Source organism: Fomitopsis serialis (assembly GCF_022376445.1).
Source record: "Fomitopsis serialis strain Sig1Antser10 chromosome Unknown B0H18scaffold_19, whole genome shotgun sequence".
Classification (NCBI taxonomy): Eukaryota; Fungi; Basidiomycota; class Agaricomycetes; order Polyporales; family Fomitopsidaceae; genus Fomitopsis; species Fomitopsis serialis.
Window position 1 is genome coordinate 32,674 of NW_025954979.1, and position 18,327 is coordinate 51,000.

At 57.8% G+C, this 18,327-nt stretch overlaps 7 protein-coding genes across 7 annotated transcripts; 4 read left to right on the forward strand and 3 right to left on the reverse strand.

The window, feature by feature from the left end:
• Nucleotides 1-301: 301 nt before the first annotated feature.
• On the reverse strand, nt 302-5,991 carry B0H18DRAFT_995683 (uncharacterized protein). The gene is given in 13 exon segments (XM_048045349.1): nt 302-927; nt 981-1,103; nt 1,123-1,206; nt 1,230-1,598; nt 1,727-2,296; nt 2,345-2,428; nt 2,485-2,548; nt 2,602-2,648; nt 2,701-3,239; nt 3,297-3,479; nt 3,535-5,374; nt 5,410-5,712; nt 5,772-5,991. 13 exon segments carry the CDS (start codon nt 5,865-5,867, stop codon nt 766-768), a joined length of 4,464 nt encoding a protein of 1,487 aa, XP_047895493.1. The 5' UTR covers nt 5,868-5,991; the 3' UTR covers nt 302-765.
• Nucleotides 5,992-6,475: 484 nt separating this feature from the next.
• On the forward strand, nt 6,476-6,901 carry B0H18DRAFT_873745 (aminotransferase; the record flags this gene model as incomplete). Its single annotated transcript, XM_048040310.1, has 1 exon — nt 6,476-6,901. A coding segment is annotated over one exon (426 nt), but the record flags the coding sequence as incomplete, so codon positions are not given.
• Nucleotides 6,902-7,568: 667 nt separating this feature from the next.
• B0H18DRAFT_873780 (uncharacterized protein) lies at nt 7,569-8,656 on the forward strand (the record flags this gene model as incomplete). Its single annotated transcript, XM_048040316.1, has 2 exons — nt 7,569-7,858; nt 7,912-8,656. The coding sequence occupies 2 exons, from the start codon at nt 7,569-7,571 to the stop codon at nt 8,654-8,656; spliced, it is 1,035 nt and encodes a 344-aa protein (XP_047895495.1).
• Nucleotides 8,657-8,868: 212 nt separating this feature from the next.
• On the reverse strand, nt 8,869-13,049 carry B0H18DRAFT_995694 (uncharacterized protein). The gene is made up of 7 exons (XM_048045350.1): nt 12,566-13,049; nt 12,455-12,515; nt 11,554-12,401; nt 11,111-11,533; nt 9,576-11,058; nt 9,466-9,546; nt 8,869-9,421 (listed from the first exon to the last, which is right to left on the reverse strand). The coding sequence occupies exons 1-7, from the start codon at nt 12,839-12,841 to the stop codon at nt 9,297-9,299; spliced, it is 3,297 nt and encodes a 1,098-aa protein (XP_047895496.1). The 5' UTR covers nt 12,842-13,049; the 3' UTR covers nt 8,869-9,296.
• Nucleotides 13,050-13,069: 20 nt separating this feature from the next.
• Nucleotides 13,070-13,682, forward strand: B0H18DRAFT_170931 (uncharacterized protein). The gene has a single exon (XM_048036954.1). The coding sequence runs from the start codon at nt 13,258-13,260 to the stop codon at nt 13,618-13,620; it is 363 nt and encodes a 120-aa protein (XP_047895497.1). The 5' UTR covers nt 13,070-13,257; the 3' UTR covers nt 13,621-13,682.
• Nucleotides 13,683-14,432: 750 nt separating this feature from the next.
• Nucleotides 14,433-15,399, forward strand: B0H18DRAFT_1103306 (uncharacterized protein; the record flags this gene model as incomplete). The annotated part of the gene is made up of 5 exons (XM_048032577.1): nt 14,433-14,704; nt 14,772-14,868; nt 14,898-15,076; nt 15,117-15,153; nt 15,223-15,399. Exons 2-5 carry the CDS (start codon nt 14,854-14,856, stop codon nt 15,397-15,399), a joined length of 408 nt encoding a protein of 135 aa, XP_047895498.1. The 5' UTR covers nt 14,433-14,704; nt 14,772-14,853.
• A 1,467-nt stretch (nt 15,400-16,866) lies between these two features.
• B0H18DRAFT_170974 (dihydrofolate reductase-like domain-containing protein) lies at nt 16,867-18,281 on the reverse strand. The gene is made up of 6 exons (XM_048036955.1): nt 17,898-18,281; nt 17,722-17,792; nt 17,435-17,646; nt 17,158-17,277; nt 16,978-17,108; nt 16,867-16,897 (listed from the first exon to the last, which is right to left on the reverse strand). Exons 1-5 carry the CDS (start codon nt 18,137-18,139, stop codon nt 17,037-17,039), a joined length of 717 nt encoding a protein of 238 aa, XP_047895499.1. The 5' UTR covers nt 18,140-18,281; the 3' UTR covers nt 16,867-16,897; nt 16,978-17,036.
• Between the last annotated feature and the right edge of the window lie 46 nt (nt 18,282-18,327).

Here is an 18,327-nt window from a genome sequence, read left to right on the forward strand (position 1 = left end):
CGGCGCGCGGAAGCTGGCAGGCTGTTTTGTGGGTATCCAGTGAGGATGCCAGGGTATGGAAGTGGCTCGGTATGGCGGTGTCCTTGGAGGGACTCTATTGCGAAGTACCCAGGGAATAGGACGCGTCATTCGGATTTAGACGCGCTTCTACGCGTCTCCTTCTCGCGTATGGTCACGCGCACACCCGGCCAGTCGTACGGCGCACAACTTAGAACATACAGCGCCACTGCAGCAGCAGGCCATATCCTTGCTACACTATAACCCGCGTTTGATTCTTCGATACCAAACGACAGTACAAGAAAACACGCCAACACAACAACATATATATCGTACAATGTCGTAGCAGGAACACACTAACAGCCCGATTCCATTCCTTGTTTCGTCACCGTCCATTTCCGCCGTCCACTTCTCAGTCGCTCTCAGACGACGCGCTGTCATACAACATCACATACTCCGGCTCTTGCGCACGCTGAGCAGTGGCCATTGGGCGCGCTACGTGCTCACGGACCTCCCTGAAGTACTCCTCGAGGTCATCCGAGATGGGCGACGACGGCGCGTCCACAAGGGAGATGGACGAGTCGAACGAGTCGGTGTCCGAGTGCGGGCTCGACGGCATTGTCGCCGACAGCGTTGGCTCAGACGGAGCCGTGCCGCTACGCGGCGGGATGACGACGCGGGGGCCGTCGGCGTCTTGAGCAGCCTGGGGCATGATCACCGAGGAGGACGCGAGCGACTCATCGGTCGACAGCGCAGATCTCGCACGAGTCACCTCAGCGACAGTAATGCTACGACAATAAGAATTAGTCTCTGAGAAACGATGAGAGTAGTGATGAGCACGTACTCAACCCAGATACTGTGGCCGAACTGGTTTCCTTCGCCGTCACTCAATCTCCAGTAGCTCACATACTTGCCAGGAATCTCAGGAGCCTAAACGCTCAGTCAGCATTCAACTCAGCCTCAAATCGGGACGTTCAACGCACCTTCATCTCACCGGCAGCAATCTCGACCTCAGCACCTGCCTTCACCGAACCGACCTTGACCGAGCGCTGCGCGTTTGCATGGGGCGCCATCCGGTCACCAGCGACGAACACCAATTCAGTACTCTCGGCCAATCACCCGCACCCTGGTTACCATCTTCCACGACTTGACGAACTCCGCGCCCGGGGGAAACACCTGGCCGTCCGGGATATTGTTGTCCGACAGAAGCTCGCGAACAGCGGCTGCGGCACGGTCACCACAGGCGGAGGCGGCGGGGGCGTAGGCGTCCTAGGAGGCGCGGGCTTCGTGTCCTTCCTGAGCGGCGGAGGCGGGGGTATGTTGAAGTAATCGCGGAGCTCGCGGCGGACAGTGTTAGTCCTCTCAGGAACAAGCGGCCTGCAAAGCAACGGCTCGCCAACAAGGGGCGACTCTTCCACAGCAGGACGCGGCTCCTCAACGGTACGCGTCTGTTCGGCTTCATCTGACTTGTCCTCGACGATCATGGCACCCGGCATCGACTCCGCACGAGCTTGAGCCGGAGCCGAAACGACAACGCTGGGCGTGGGAGGCTGCAAGAGGTGCTTGAGCATCGCAGTCAATTCGGGCCACAGCTCGCGCCACTCATTGTTGGACACCGGGTCAAGGCGGGGGACAGAGTTCGAAGTCGACAAGGACGCAGGGACATCCGGGGAGTAGTCAGCCCATCAGCAGTCGGCTCGGCAGCGGCCTCGGTGGTATTCCTCGAGACATTGCCCTCCTCTAGGTCTATCAGGGGTTCCTCCACGGCCGGCTGCCCGACAGTGCTGGCCGGACTCTCAGGCCTCTGAGGTGTGGGGAGATTCACCAGAGGCTCTGGGGTCATGACAGGACTGTAGAGGGGCGATGACGTCCTGGGTCTTGGGAAGAAGACCGGAGAGGGTGTGCGTGCCATATGGCTAGTAACGGACTCAGCCATGGGTGGAATGACCGGGTAGCGCCTCAGGACTTCGGACTCGTCCAGCGCAAGCCCCGTCTGTTCGGCGTCGTTATCACTACGCAGCTGCGAGAGCAACGACTGCCAGTGATCTTCCGTCAGCTGTGTCGTATGCTCGCTGCGGATCTCCGGCAACTCTGGCTCGCTGGGAGGCGGGGGCGTCCTGACCACAACATCTTCGCGTTCCCGCCAGCTCGCCTTTTTCTCACCCGAACGCAGGACGACAGGAATGACAGTGTCGAGTGTCTTCATCTTGAGCATAGGATGCGCCGCGGGATGGACCGGGAACGGCAGGGCCTCACAGGCTTGACACAAGTCGAAGTCCGGGCAAAGCGTGTGCAAGCACTACGAACACAGTTAACACACATAGAAATGTGGACACAACTAACATACCTTGTAGCGAACGCCGCTGATGACCGCATTGCAGATATTGCATCTAGCGGCATGTTCAGGTTCAGCGTCGAGTGCACTGGGCAACTATAAATGCGGAGGGCAAGTTTAGTGATTATCAAACAGAGTAAGAGACGACTGACTATGAGGTCTGCGCGATCCTTGATCTTCACGAATCCATGGCCAGGGTGCTGTTCCGGCGTAATCCTGAGTTCGACGTTAGGATGATGAATCAAGAAGAAAAGTGAGGTCCTACGCACTGGAAGCACGACGAACACGTATCGAAGTCGGGGCAGTTCAGGCATTTCTATGAAAATTGATCAGTCCCCGAACGTCCACAACGTTCAAGAACAACTCACATAGCGCTCGCCCGAGATTCGCGACTCGCACAAATTACACCTAGCACTGTGTATCACCGGCTCCTCGCGGACGGGAGTGGCTGACTCGGCCCTTGACTGTCTCTGGGGACTGCTCGCCTTTGGAACACGTTCGCCGTCTCCGCTGAAGACGGTGTGGACGATGACCTCACCAGGCCGATCGATGGCGAAGAACTGGTGCCCAGACCCATGCGCAGAGTGAACATCAGGAATCGCATAGCACTGGCTGCACAAGTCGTAGTCCGCGCAGTCCAAGCACTTGTGGCGGGTACCAACAATGACGTCGTTGCAGACGTCGCAGATGACATTGCGGTGGACAGGCTGCTCTTCTGCCATGGCCAGTCCGGTCGTTTCCATAGGCCGAGTGCTATCAGTGTGCGCGGCAACCATGGACCGAGTTCGGCGTGCAGCGTCGAAGCGGCTCATATCGCTCGGTGTTGCAATGGGGAAGAAGTGGTGCGAGCCGTCGTGCAGGTCCCACTGGCGGCCAGAGCAAATACAAGAGGTGCACAGGTCGTAGTCTGCGGCAGAGCATCAGTAACAGCATACAAACGCGTATCTGATCAATCACGGCTTACCAGGACACTCCAAGCACTTGTGTCGGACGCCGAACATACTTCGCTTCCCGCAGCCGTCGCAGGTGATGCCGATGTGAGTTTGCTGCTGCGCCACACGGCTTTCGATAACCGGGTGGAACGCATGCTGAGGGTGGTTCTTGATGACGTCCGTCGAGGAGATGCACCCATTGCACAAGTCAAAGTCTACGCGTGCGTCAATATGCGTGGAGACAAACAAATGCGAAGATGCGATACATACCGTTGCAGTCCATGCACTTGTATCGGATACCGTAGAAGTTCCTGAGCTTGCAGCCGTCGCAAGTGATACCAGGGTGAGACAGGAAAGGAGTCTCTGGAATCGCCGGTGTCGGATTGGCTGACATAGAGTACCCCCACGAAGGTGGCGGAGGCGGTACAACAGGCGGAGGGTAAATGCACGTCGGAGACTGTGCCCTTAGCATCGGTGGCGGTGGCGGCGGCGGGGGCAGCGGAGGCGTCGCTGAGGCAACGTCGGGATACCGATGCGCTACCGGCGGCGGCGAGTACACTGACATCCGAGGAAGCGGTGGCGGTGGCGGCACCCGAGGAGCGAAGGGAGGCATGACATAGGACGGGTCCGGAATGAAGCCTGGAGGGAATTGGGGCGGACTCGGTGGCAGAAGTGGATTAGCGAACGGGAAAGCTGGCGATCGTTGGACGATGGGAGAGCGTGAACGACAGACGATGGGAGAGCGTGAACGACAGCAAGGCGTCGTATTTCTATGGTCCCGCTGTGATCCGCAAGACGCAGCATGCCCTTGGCCGCAGTGATCGCTACGATCCTTCAGGGCGTTGCTGAACACCCAATCATCTCCAAACGCCTTCTTCATCGTGCACTCGACGTCCGACATGAACCGGTCTATCAGTTCCTGAACTTCGACCTTTCCTTCAGCAACCGAGCAACACTGAGTCTGTTGAGACGCGTCGGAATGGTGTTCTTCGCATGCGGGTACCTCGGCCCCTCCAGCAGCATCCGCAGTCCTAGGCGCCGTGGTCCGCTCAGACAACTGCGGCAAAGCATTCTCACTCTGTGGTGTTGGTGTAGGAACCGGCCGGGGGTCAGGCAACATTATCGTTACATCTTCGGGCGACGTGTCTGTGGACCCAGTTTCAGTTGCCTGTGTCGTGATCCCAACGGAAGGATACAGTATTGGGGGCGGAGGAACGACGAAGGAAGGTGACCGACCGATGTGCACACCCGACTGCGAAAGTATGGGCGGTGGTGGGACAATAATAGGAGCTTGTGCCGAAGGCTCCGGGGGCGTTTGAGGCTGCGGCGCCAGCTCATCGCGCAGACTCTGCAGCAACGAAGACAGGCGTCCTTCCGTCTGACGGTGGTCAGTACGCGGCTCACGATGAATCTGCCTCAAGGGTGTGGGCCCATCTCTAAGAAGGTCGACAAGTGACGGACGATGCCCGTTCCCCGGGAATCTGCGGAGGGGTGTGAAGTCAGAGACGGGACGTGGCCTTGGACGCTTCTCCGCCATAGGACGTGGCACAGGCGTCTCGTCGTCCCAGGAACGACGCGGAGCGAGGTGAGTTCTGCGACGTCCTGAGTCGTGCTGAGTACGCTCGAGTCGTTCAGCGCCAATGGCATGTGTGGCGCCTGTGACCGAGGGTGACGGCGGAATCACATCAATACTGATTGACTGAGAAGGACGATGGGCCGCACGGTCACGGTCCACAGCCTCGCTCGCCTGGCCAGACAGAGCTGCCAGGTCTTGCCTGAGGACGTCGACAAGGGACGGGCGCGATGCATCCGTTCGGGCGTCAGACTGGCCGCTCGAGGACGGTTCCCGATTGAGCAGGTCGTACAAAGAGGGCCGGGCGGTTCTGGAGCTGGCTGTCACGGTTGACGTCGATGCAGTGTCAGGCGGCGGCGACGGTCTGCGCGGCAATGGCCTTGACGACTGGTGTGCGCTCGCCGGCTCGTCTTGGACAGTCTCCACCGAGGTGCGCGGCGAGGGCGTCGTGGGAGACTCCGACGGAGGACTGACATTCGTCCGTGTAGTCGTACGTTCACGCAGGCGCTCAAGGAAGAGTCTGCGGTCATCGTCATTCTTCTTGGACTGCGGGGAGCGTGGTCCCAGTCCACGATCGTGGCAGAGCTAGCGCCCTCGGATGCCGTGATGCTGGCGTGGCCGCTGTCTGTGGACACCATACTGATGCGGTTGTTGCTCGCCCTGGGGGACTTGTGCGGAGTCTCGTCGTAGACAGAGAACTTGAGCAGCGCGCCGGGCCAGTTGCGGCCTTGATAGGGGGCTATGTACTCATTGTACTCGTCGGCGCTGTGGGCTTCTCTCCCGAGGAGAATGCGTTGCGCGGCCGACGAGAGATTAGGCGAGAATAGAATCTGAGAGAGGTAAAAGGAGGGAGAGATGCGGAAGACTCTGTACAACTGCGGGGGCGTGCGTATCAGCGAGCGGCACAGACGACATCGACGACCTGGAGACCTACCTGATCATATAGCTGGTCGAAGGAAGGAAAGTGAGAAGAGTCCGGGAAGGTAAACTTGCGTGTTTCGTGGCGATAAGTGGCCTTGACCGTGAACATGGTCGGGGAGTGGCTCAGGTAGTTGGCGGGAGGAATCCGAGAGCGGTGCGCGCGTCGTCACCACTATATACCCCGCAGGCGCCCTAGTACACGGGCGCTGCGCCATCACGTGCAAATGGACCTCGCTCCCGACTTCCATGTCCTCTCCTCCGCTCGCTATGATCCCTCCCTCCTCACTCTCGCCTGGAACACCGCTGCCAACGACGGACAGCAGTCACCGTTCCTGCTGCAGAGATATCACTTGGATCGACTTAACTATGCTGCTCGGGTACATGGCTGGATCGTTTCTCTAGCCTACAGCGACTTGGTTGGCGCGTGCGAGGATGCTGTACGCAAGACACTCAGCGAGTCCACTGATGGCCATGTGTCGCTAAAGGTATGTATCCCCATGCTCGGCTGTCCAGAGCTGACCACATAAATAGCTGAGAATCCTGTTCCACCGCAGTGGAACTGTCACCGCTTCGGCCTCTCGGGCAGATCGACCACTGCCTAACGGGGACCCAAGCCTGCTATCCAACTTCAAGTCTTTTCCGAAGCACTTCCTATCTTCGCCCACGTATAGCAATCTGCTGCAGCCGCCGTTTCTGAGCGTCATAATTGACACCGCGCCTACCTCGCCATCTCTATTCACGCATACCAAGACGACCCACCGGCCTATGTATAATGCTGCTCGCGACCGTGCAGGCTTGCCACCGCTGCCGACATCCCTGAACGCAGATGTTCTGCTTTACACTTCAACTGGTGAGATCATGGAGACGTCTATACGAAACATCGCGTTTCTTCGCCGGTCACCGCGTCAGTGGGTCACGCCGCGAGCTGAAGTTGGCTGTCTCCCTGGAGTCATGCGAAGATGGCTGCTCGAGCAGGGAAAAATTGCCGAGGCCACGGAGGGCGAACTCATGAAAGGTGATCTGGTGGACGGGGAGTTCGTGATGACGTTTAACGGTGTGGAAGGCTGTCGTTTGGGGCAAATCAGTCGTTCTTTACCTGCACCGACAACTACAACGGTGCGGGAGATCGAGCCGCCACGGTGAGTGCGCCTGCTCGACCACTACTGAACACGCTTAGAATCTCGTACTCATACTTGATCGACAGTGAGAGACGACTTCAGCCTAAAGTGTTATTCCAGCTTGAATACACTCGCTAGACTCGGCAGATATCACTTTGCTGCGACGGCCGTAATTGCGGAAACTCTCTGTCTCAGAGTCAGAGGTTCGCCATGTATTGTCTCTATTTGCTTGCTGTATGTTACGTGTAGTACATATGACGTCTGTACTTATCTGTTCCTGGTTTATACACTCTGTATCGCAATCACACCCTCGGACCGCAGTAAAGACTGACACGATAACACGGCACGCGACCTGGGAGCATCCGAGTCGGGGCCTGGTGCAATGCGTAAGGTGTAGGGTAATGTCTCGTTGGGCGCTGAGTAACGGTGAGGAAACTCTACTCGAGCGGGTCATGCGGCCTCCACGACTCTGCACCGCGCCATCCACATGCTGATCTAGCTTGAGAGTTGTCCTGTGGGCCCGCCGATACCAGCTCCGGATGCATCTCTATCCCCAACTCACAACCATTGGCAGTCCGATGCAGTATTCCCGCTCGCCGTCTCTCCCATCCCCGCGACCACACTGGAGCGCTGAGCCACCGGTCCAATACACAGGGCCCCTCCCTCTCCCTGGACCGTCGCCCAGCGTTGCGATGGAAAATGTCTACTATCCAGACCAGCACCATCCAGACCTATACTTCGACGACGGCAATGTGGTGCTCTCAGGGCGAGCCCAGGATGGCAGCGTCCAGTACTTCCGCGTCCATCACTCCGTCCTGTGCAGACACTCGCCGGTCCTGGCGGACATGTTTGCACTGCCCCCGTTGAGGGCATCAAGCTCGAGGGATGTGCTAGAGGAAACCTATGACGGCGTGCTGCATGTGCAGATGCCAGATAGTGCGGAAGACCTCGCGAGCTTCCTAGGGGTGCTGTACGATCCACTGTGCGTCCCACCCTTCACGATGTCACCCCACGCACTGATCCATGAACCACCAGTGGCACGGCGTACAAACGCTTCAACCCCAACACGCCCGTCCTCGTGGAAGGCACCCTGAAGCTCGCCACGAAGTACGAGTGTGACGCCATCCGCACGCGCATCGTCGAGAACTTCGAGGCCGACTGGCCGCAAACCCTCGCCCAGTGGGACGCCCGCCGCTCAGAGTGCATCCTCCTCCGCTCCGAGCACGCCCAGCAGTTCACGGGCAAGATCAACGGGCTCTACCTGGACGACCGCCTCCCCGAGCCCGCCTCCGCGATCCGCGTCGCGACGGACTACGTCATCCCGAGCATCCTCCCCGCCGCGTTCTACCAGCTCGCCCTCCTCTCGACCGACGCCGACTGGGACGAGTACCGCGCGAACCCCGGCAAGCACCTCCGCTTCGGCGCCCGCACCGCGCGCTGGCGGCTCCTCGACAAGCGCGACCTCATGCGACTCGTGCACGGGCAGAAGCTGCTCGCGGGGCACACCCGCGCCATCGGGACGGACATCTTTGGCAAACGCTGCCAGCGCGGGATCAAGGCGTGCGCGAAGGCGCGCACGGAGTGCTGGAAGTACTTCCAGGAGAACGCGCCCGTCTCCATGGACGACCCGCTCGACATCCTTTACGACTGTTCACGACTTGAGACGCTGTTCACTGACCTCCCCTGCGGTGCGTGCGTGCAGGATGTTGCGACTTCAGCGGAGAAAAGGCGAAGGGAGCTCTGGAGGAGCCTTCCTGCGATCTTCAATCTTCAGGCTTAGTGTCGACGCTGAGGTCTGTTTCGTTACGCTTTCGTTCTGCCGCATCTCACACCTGTGCTACTTACTGCTGTCCTGTCTGCATATTTATCCGTTTGGATTGGATGTGTTCTCTGTTCATGGCTATACGTACTCTGTATCACCCCTCATACCTGTCTCCGTGTACATGTATGCACGATACTTACTGTTGTACAATACTGCTCTCCAAATGGCTACCCTCGCTGTTGCTTCGAATTTGTTACTCGCAAACAATACGCAAGACATGCCGCGTGCATACAAATTAATCTACACAATAAAGTATCGACATCGAAGCACAACGTGAGTGGGTCGTGAACTACAAGGCTACGGATACAGACATCGGATATAATGTCCGTCCAATGTCGTATAAGGGATTTTAGCTTAGAGCGTGATGGATCATGAATGATGCATGCTAGTGTACAGATGCTGGTAAACAGTGACAATGCAAGGAACAAGCAGACGGCATGGCCAGCTTTATGGTGGAGACCGGGCCTGGGCCGTCAAAAATAACAGGCATGCAAAGGAACAAGAAGTCAAGGACACGAGGAAACGAGCGAAGGGCGGACGAGAATGTATGCAAGAAAGCATGAGCGCGTTTATGCGTGAAATGGGCTGACCAAAATGGCTAGCGAAGGAATGCCGAGTTGCCCTGGGCACGGTCGCATTTCTTCGCGATGCGAACTGCACTCTCAAGGGCGCGCTCAACGAGCCCTCTAGACGGACTCGTGACAGGGGTATGTGCCAATAGGTCTACCAATCCAGCTCAGCATGTACCGCTCACCGCCAACAGGTACGTACCTTTGTATTGCAAACATATCTCATAATTCGTTGTGTGGGTTGGATGCGAGGTCCCGTATAGTCATCGTCTTCTCCCCCTTCCCATGCCCATTCGCGGTCGACGGACTCGGCGGTACGCCCGCCGAGGTCTGCAGGTTCGACAGCGAGCTCGGCATGCTCTTCCTCTTCCACGTGCTCAGCGTGCGGGTCAGCGTACCCGCCGGCTTGCCGAAGCTCGCCGTGCTCCCATGCCTCTTCGCGTCGAGCGCGGACGACGACGACAGACCGAAGGCGAGTCCAGTCCCGAGCGCCGCGGTGAACATCCCGCTTTCACTCGAGCCGTACAACGAGAATCGGCGGTTCTCCGACATCTTCGGTTTCGACATGGCCGCAATCCCGGACTGCGACTCGCTGCGCGCAGAGAGGCCCCACGGCTCCCCATGGCCCGGGGCAGCGGTGGTCTCGTCGCCAGACTTGCGCCGCTTCCGCCCCCGCTTATCCTTCTCGTCGCCATCGATGTAGAAGTTGCCCACCACGCCGCACCACGCGACGAACGCCGCGTCGAGCTCCTCTTCGCATCCGATGAACGCCGCACTCACGCCCCACGCACTAGGGTCATCGACGAGTCGCACGAGGAACGCCTCAGACGCCTGGAGAAGAGCGGGCACGTAAGAGAGCAGCAGGGAGAAGAAGGGGTGCGAGCTCTGGGCGCCCAGCAACTCCCGCAGGCGGGTCTGGTAGCTTCTCTCCGTCCGCACGAGCTCCCTGCAGCAGAGCAGAGCCCTCCGCGCCGCCTTCCATTCTTCCTCGTCCGCCTCGTTCTCGAATCCCTCGAGAAGCACCTCCTCCTCCTCTCCGTCGCCCTCGTCTTCGGAGTCGCTGGCGCCGCCGAGACGGAAGTGCACGCCAGGTCGCCAGGGTTCTGTCGAGCCTGTAGAGCACGCCGACTCCGCCGTATGCCCGCTCTCGCTTTGCGCTGGCGTGCGGCTCTTCGCGCGCGCCTTCTTCGCTGCCGCACCCTTCCGAAGGTTGTCAAGCTCCTGCACGAGGACCTCGTCCGGCACGTCCGCTATGGCCAGCGTCCACCTGCGCATCGCCATCGGATCGCTCTCCAAGAAACTTGCCGACTTCCTTTGCGGCGCTCTCGCGTTCAGAGGCGACGAGCCAGAGCCGTTGACATACACGCTGTTTGCACGGGGTTTAGAGGTGATCGGGCTGGGTGGGCTGACCATCCTCTTCATCGTCGACAACCCGCTGCTCATCGCATGACCCAGCGCGCTACCGCCCGCGTTGTCTTCCGTTTCGTTCTCCTCCTCTTCCAACGCGCTCACATCCTCCAGCTTCGGGTTGCCTCCGCGCGCATACAGTCCCTCCGCATACGGGTCGAACGTCCCTAACGGCGTCTCCTCATATGGCTGCGCGTGCTTGCCCTTCCCAGCCTGCGACGAGTGTTCAAACGAATTCCGCTGGATGTGCAGGCGCGACGTGAGAGCGGCGAGCTCGGACGAAGACATGCCCGTCCATGCCAACTGCGCGAGAGCGCTTGTCGATCTCTTGCGCTTGGGCGGGGGTGGGAAGGCGGGCCGCCGCCCACTGGTGTACTCCTTCGGCTGGAGCGAATAACGGTAAGCGCCCTGCACGATCAAGAAAATCTGAACTCACGATATCCAGCCCAAACGGCGAAACTGGGCTAATGGGTGGAAGGTACACGTCCTGCGTCGTCGATGGAGTTGATGATAATGCCTGTCCGCCCTGCTTGCTCGACCTGCGCAGTCCGGGGAAGTCCGGGGTACCTGATGACAGTGACGATGACGGCTGTGTCGTGCCTGACGCCGATTGAGAGGGCCGTCTCTTCCTCAGCTTGCGCCCACCGCCGCTGCTCGTCCGGAGACTCAGCCGCGGCGCGACGTTCTGATCCACATTCTTCGTACTCGTGCCTTCCCCATATTGCGATGTGACGGGGTTGAGCAGGGGAGATGCTGCATGGGAAGCATCCTCTGGTGTCGTCGCAGGCGTCGAATGATCTGAGGGGAGTGAAGAGGAAACGGCAGTGGAATGGGACGTTGAACTGGAATGTGAGTGTGACTGCGCGCTTCCGCTTTCACTTTGTCGTGACACAACCGGCGCCGACTGACATGGGCAGAGCTGCTACCGCCTCCGCTGGCAGTAGTGGAACCATCGTGGCCGTGGTCACTCGTGCAGCGGCGGAAGAGGTTGATGCTATTTCTAGGAAAGGAGGCCGCCGATGATTGAGCGGGCTCGCGCGGTGCGAAGGTGCTTTTGTGGCTGAGCGCCCGGAAGAGGTTCAAACTCGAGCCTGAGCTTGGGCTTGGGCTTGAGCTAGAAGTAGACGGACCGCGCGGCGAAGATGAGACAGTGGACACAGGACGGGACTTCCTGAGCTTCCTCCGCGCGAGGTGGGAAGGATGCGTCAAAGACTCTGAGAAAACCGACATCGATGTAGGGCTTGAAACCATCTGGTGACCGTTCACGAAGGATGAATGACGATAGATGGGAAGGCTTGCTCTGTCTGCCCACGAGAGGCGGGAGGGATAGCCATGGTGTGGATCGGCGGAGTGTCGCAAAGGTCGCGAAGAGAATGTCTGCCTGCGGGGGACACGGCCCGAGCTTGGTACGCTCGTACTGGCGGAGGGTATAGGACCGTGTCCTGGGTCGGAAACAGTGTAGTCAAGAGCGTAATGGCTGTCCTCGTGGGTGTGGTCGTGCGAGAATTCGGACGGCTCGACGATCGACACTGCTCTCGTTTTGGACGCATGCCCGCGGTCTGACTTGGGCGGTACGGGCGGTGGCGTTGTCGAGGACAGTCTGGGTGGATCGCGCGTGAAGGCATCAGCGAGGTCGTCGTATCGCGATTGCCGTACGGTAGAGTCGCTATCGTGGCTTGGCGACGCGGATGGTTCGATATACTCTGGAGTTGCAGGGAGCTGCTTGTCTGCAGCGCGAAGGTTCATGGTGGAGCCCTTCATAAAAGCCTAAAAGACGCACCCTGATTGTCACGCTTGTATGCTGCGCGCGAATACTGCCTCGACTCTGAGAATGATGTGCGCTGTGCAGCGCGGTCGTCGCTATGTGGCCCTCGGCATCAGTCAAGCTAACCGCGTCCGCGTCGGGGAGCCCGTCCTCATGTCCCCCGTCCAGCCGGTGGTGTGGGCGAAAAGTGGCCGACGCGCCATCGAGAGAAAAACGGCGTCGGTCGACATAGGCAACGTGTGCTGTCTCCGCGAGGCGTGCTTTGTTCCTCGAGGGCAACGACCTTATCGTGCTCGCCGTTATCTTGGACGACGACGGGTCGTGGTGCGTTGTACGCGCGCGGTGCGCGATGTGGGGGCCGACGTGGGCGGCGACGGGGGGCTGGGTGAGGACGTCGGCCATGCAGAGTGCGTCGCACCTGCGTCGCAAGATTGGACTGGTGCGAGCAGGCCCGCGTTTATGAGCGCGACATCGGCATCAAGCGTGACATCATGCATTGCGTCCTTCTCGAGAGCGAATTCGGACTCCGCTGGCTGGGGATGGGCCCTGCCCGCGGCCGGCACAGTCGCCGCCTGAAGACCGCCCACGCATCTCAGGGACGGATCTCCGGGGAGACAGCGCTCCATGGCCCGCCGATCTACCGATCCATCTCTGCTCGTACGAGAACTGCTCTTATCGCCCGCCGCTCTGTCACCCAACAGGCTCAACCGGCCAGTCGGAGCGCACACTCGGCGTAGCGGAGCACTCCAGGACACTCCAGGCTACCATGACCACCGCGTGTCCGACTTCCCCACAGTCTAGTCTCTTTCGCGACCGTCATGCTGTTCGTTCGTATCTCCGGGCTGCCCGCCGGCACGCCAGAATACCTACATACCACCCATACGCGACCGATGATGGAGGCTCGCTCCCACCAGGACCAGTCGCTTCTGTCCGGCTTGGAGTACATGTCCAAAAGGCATCGCAACGGCGACGATCCCTTGCTCGGCCCCTCGGAGGCCTCCCTAGACACACGCCGTTACCACGAACGCTCCAAGTACTTATCGGGAAGGTGCTGCGCGGGGCAGAGCAACGGATGGGTGGACCTGGGTGGACCTGCTAACGCGCCAGCGCGCCACCGGCACCCCTGCTCGGACGGACCACGCGTCAGAACGAGGCTGGTCAGGAGTTGTCGAAAAAGGTGATGTGGGGCAGAGTACTCTGGGGTGAGGATTCCTGCACGTTCCCGTCTTGGTGGGATGATCACTGCGATGGGCATTCGAGAATACTGAACGGAAGCGGGTCACAATCAGTGGTTATATCGATACTTATCCAACGGTCTCCGTGAGATGTTGAATTGCTCGAAGCCTACACCTCCGTCTAGCTAGTGGAAGATTAGAAGACCGTCCTCTAGCTCCCCCACTCAAAGAGGTCTTCTTTAAGGTCTGCCTAAGACGGGTGACTACTATTCGAAGATGTCGGGACGCCCTCATATCACTCGGTGGGCTAATACAATGAATTGGTTATACCCGGCTTGTATCAGCTTGTATCGCGCCATAGTTTGAGCGAGTCGCCAGAACTGCGGTGGCCTACAGGCGATTGCAAAGCGGCGCCCGGTATTGCATCTTCAGCATGTTGGCTGACTGACTGCGTACTTACCACGCCTTAGGATGAACGTGCACGCAGGCACCCGGCCAAATCGTGCCGATCCTGTAGAGCGCGTCGAGACACACCAGACTATAATAGTGATCGATCGAGTATCTGGAGAGCCAACCAGGTGTTGTACTTTGCAAGTCGCACAGGCAAGGCGTGTTGCGCAAAGAAGCCTCCAGCTTTCGACACTCTTCGGTCGCCTCGGGCCCGGACGCCCACTACCCGTTCGCGCTTCATCCGCAGAGTTGGTTTCGGCCCTGGTGAAGCGATGACTTCTCGTAAATGGTGAGCCAGAGGACCCGCGCAAGGACCGCAATGGGTAGAATGGAGTCAGATCGGGCCACCGCGAGACCGTCCTCGATGCGTCGAGCCATTTGTTCTGGACGGGTGCCTTCATTGACGAAACAGGGATTTAGGCCTTTAGGCTTTAGGCACAGGCGCACGACACCGCGCCAGATCCTGCGCTCCGGGTCGTGCCCAAGTTGAAAAATACTAAACCGGAGTACGAACGGGGTGCTCACTTACGCCGCAGAAAATGACGAAACAACCCGACCGTTTGGTGCGATTTTGGGAGCTCGACGTCGGGCGGAGCAATCATTCAATCGAGGATACTATTACTAGGAATGAGCGGCAATGGTAAATCCCGCTTCCGTGCTATAGCCTGCTGGTGCGACCTTCGCTGCTGAGCGATGTTGTTCAACAGTGCGAAAGCCGGCCGTCTATGGTCAATTAAATAATCAGTCCAAGCCGCCGTGGAATCACAAATAACATCTGTGCGGTACATCATGCGAGACCGAATTGTGAGTGACTCGCTCGCGTAGTCCGGAAGATACTGCTGATGGTGCTCCTTGTTGGTTCTATGAACGGCACGGCAGTCGATACATGCCCTTTGGCAAGATCACCCGTGGTCGCATTGCCGGAAGACCATTTACTCGGCGCCGCTCCAGACGATCCACGGTGCTACAAGAACGCCGGTGGTAAATATGCACGGTGCTCAGTTGTCGCAAAGTGTGTAGTTTTCTTTCTTAATCCCTTTATTGTCCGCGAGGGCCGAGCCCTATGTAGACAAAACTCTAACTCTAAAGGTAAGTACGCGTGTGCTCTGTTAGGATCAGGCTGAGCATAAGCTAAAGCGTGTACTTGGGGTACTACAGAGGGGGGACAACTCGGTGAACTCGTGTCGCAAGTTCAGCAAGCAGCGTTTGAACTATTACCGCTGTAGACTCGACTCGATCGCAGTAACCGATACTGGTGATAGAACATACAAAATTCTATGGCGTGATAGCAACCTGCTGTTGAATGGCGCGGAGGCCGGAAGCGCTATCAACTAATACATGCACGACTGAAAGTCACCCAGCCACGAAGACAGTATAGAGATGTATCAATAAATACCCAGCACTAAAAGCGAACAAATGTGTCAGTGGAGCGTCACAGAAGAGCGATAGAGGGGCTAGCGTGCATACCATTGACCGTGATGCCCGTCCTCACTGGCCTTCAGAAACTGGCTCCCCGGATTGACGCTTGTCGACATCAATGTCTGGGCAATGGGTTCAGTCTCCGGCATGGTATGAATCGGACGATTGGTATACCGTCCAAATCGCTGTACGCATAATATTTGGCGCCACTGACGCGACGCGCCTGCAGCTCAGCTGTATGCAAGAAGGTCATAAGATGCCCTGCCGAGGTTAGGACCATAGCGAGCGGGGCGTACCCTCGGCGCGGCGGAAGCAGCCGTCGCTGTTTGCAGAAGGACAATTGCGCAGAGCAGCAAACCTCATGGTGTGGACGATTGTAACGCGCGGATCGGTCGAGGGCCGTGCCAACGGGTCGACAGGTCGAGGCGCGAGGACGAGGGGTTCGCGAATAACAAAGGGCGGGATGCCCGAGCACTGGTGTGAGCAGGACGGGTGGGGTACAAGTGAGCGGGCGCGAGTCCAAGTAATACTCAATATATAATAACTCACAATGACCATCGAGGCATGGTGACATGTTGGCACTGGCCAAGCATCCTTCGAGTCTTAGATATGGGATTGATTCCCGGTGTGAGCAGTTCGCCTTGAGACATATTCAGTGATCATACCCTTTTTTGCGATTCTCAGCAGCGGTCGCCGAGCTGAAAGCGTACAATTTGGCATGCAAAAATGACTCAGTTATGTCATGACATCATGGATGACCTATCATAGTCATTAAGAGATGCGGACGTACCCATATACTTAGGCTTTGGCAGCCATATTCCAGTTGAACATCGGTGAGCAGTGTATGCACACAGTGCAGTTGCTGTCAAAGTACGCCGTGTTGACAGCCGGTGAAACACACGTCCCGCTCAACAAAGCGACCATATGTCGACCCGCTAAATGTGCCTGGGATTGGTGGATAACGAGCTACTAGGGCGTAGCTGCTGGTGGCGGATGATCTGGTATCCGCACCTTTCGCAACACCTGAGAGATGGTCGCGGAATTTGATCTCGATGTATCTTGATCCTGTTCCATGCGTACGTGATAGACGAACCGTAATCGTGAGTTGTTACAAAGTCAACGATCGCTGCTCACCGTAGTATGTATACCAAGCTGGAGGACCGTCCCTCAGACTATGCCAGAATTTCTCCAAGACGCCTTGAGAGACCGTCAAACCATTCTCAGTCGGCATCCCTGACGCGTCACTCATGTAAGGTCACCCAGCTCGCCGGTCTAGGGCCTATTAGGACGTCAACAGTCACCCGGCGCATGAAGTAGAGCCAAACGGACCACTAGATCGCAAGTCACCGCATACTGCATACTGACTTGATCTGAATTACAACGTGATTTCTGTCGCTGAGCGGTAGGTGATAGCCTGCATGCCAAATAAATGGAAAGAACCGACTGGCGTTCAACTGGGTTGTCAGGGCGCCACTTGTGAAGCTCATAACCGACCTCCGAGTCGACGGCCGCAGAGAATGCGACATACACCAGTGTCTGCTGTGTATAAAACACTAATGCATTCTCAGTGCGACCACAGCGTCTATACCAAATAACACTGTCTCAACGTGTCGCATAGCAGGTAGCTGCATCATCTCAGTATCATCATCAACATTGGGGCGATATCAAACTCACCGTGTCCGATGGCAAGTTGGAGCCATATCCGATGCCGTCCTTGCCAACCAAATTTGGGGCAACCGTGACGATTACTGTGTCGATGCAGTTTCGGTGTCGAACCTCCGCTCCCAGAAATGATTGAATGACCCAGCGCCACCCTCAACCATGACAGACTGGATGCCAGCTCGCGCAGCTTTTCGAGGAGACCAACGACGGAGATGCTACCTATTTTAATCGGTCTGAATATTGAATAGCACGAGGGTCATCGAATAGGTGTACCATCTGCATCTGTGACGACTTCAACGATCCGCGCTCCAGCGGCCTCCAAGCTAGACTTTCTCGACGCCCGGGATTCATCGCCGTCAACCGAAGATGCTGAGGCAATCACCCAAGGTCGTCTCCCTACCCCTGCCTTGTAGTTGTTGAAGAGCTTGCAGTCAATTGGCAAACGCAAGTGCGTGTCAAGGATGATCGGCCTTGGAAGGTGATATCGGTGGGGAAAATCGACCGGAAGGAGTGGTAAATGACGCGCTATAAATTACATTGTCCATGCGAGTGGTGCTGAAAAGGGCTAGTACTCACTGTTCAGTTGAGGGTTGTCGTTGATCGCAGTGCCAATACCTACGAGGATGCCGTCGTGAAGTGTCCTCATCCTATTCTTTCTGATGCATGAGTGATCATCTCTTGAGACTCACTTACGAGATAAGAGAGTCTGTTTCGAAAAACGTGTGAGAGGCGACAGGGCGTCCGCGACTCACCAATGGGTCATAAGCATGCTCTCCTTCCCACTCAAAGCGAGCTGTTGTCCGCCCGTTCCAGCGATCTTGGCGTCCAGAGATTGGGCAAAGGTAAGGGTGACATATGGTCGACCAGCATCAGGCGACACAAGAGAAGACCTCCGCGTCTGTCCATCGCCCGTATAAAACGACTGGGTGTCTAAGTTACCAGCGAGGCCGTACACCCGATTCAAGAACACCGGAGGTGAAGGGGTGGCAGCCATCGTGTCAAGCCAATGCCGTGCTCGGAGCGGAGAGATCGCAGAGTCAATGAAACTACGAGTTGGTTACAAGTCTACGACCTGACTATGTATACAGATGTTGCCTGGCATGGAGGTCGAATAGAGATCGAATCGCAAGCAAAGCAGACGGGACGTGGCCGAGCGATGCCCGAGGCAGCGTTCCCGCCGAT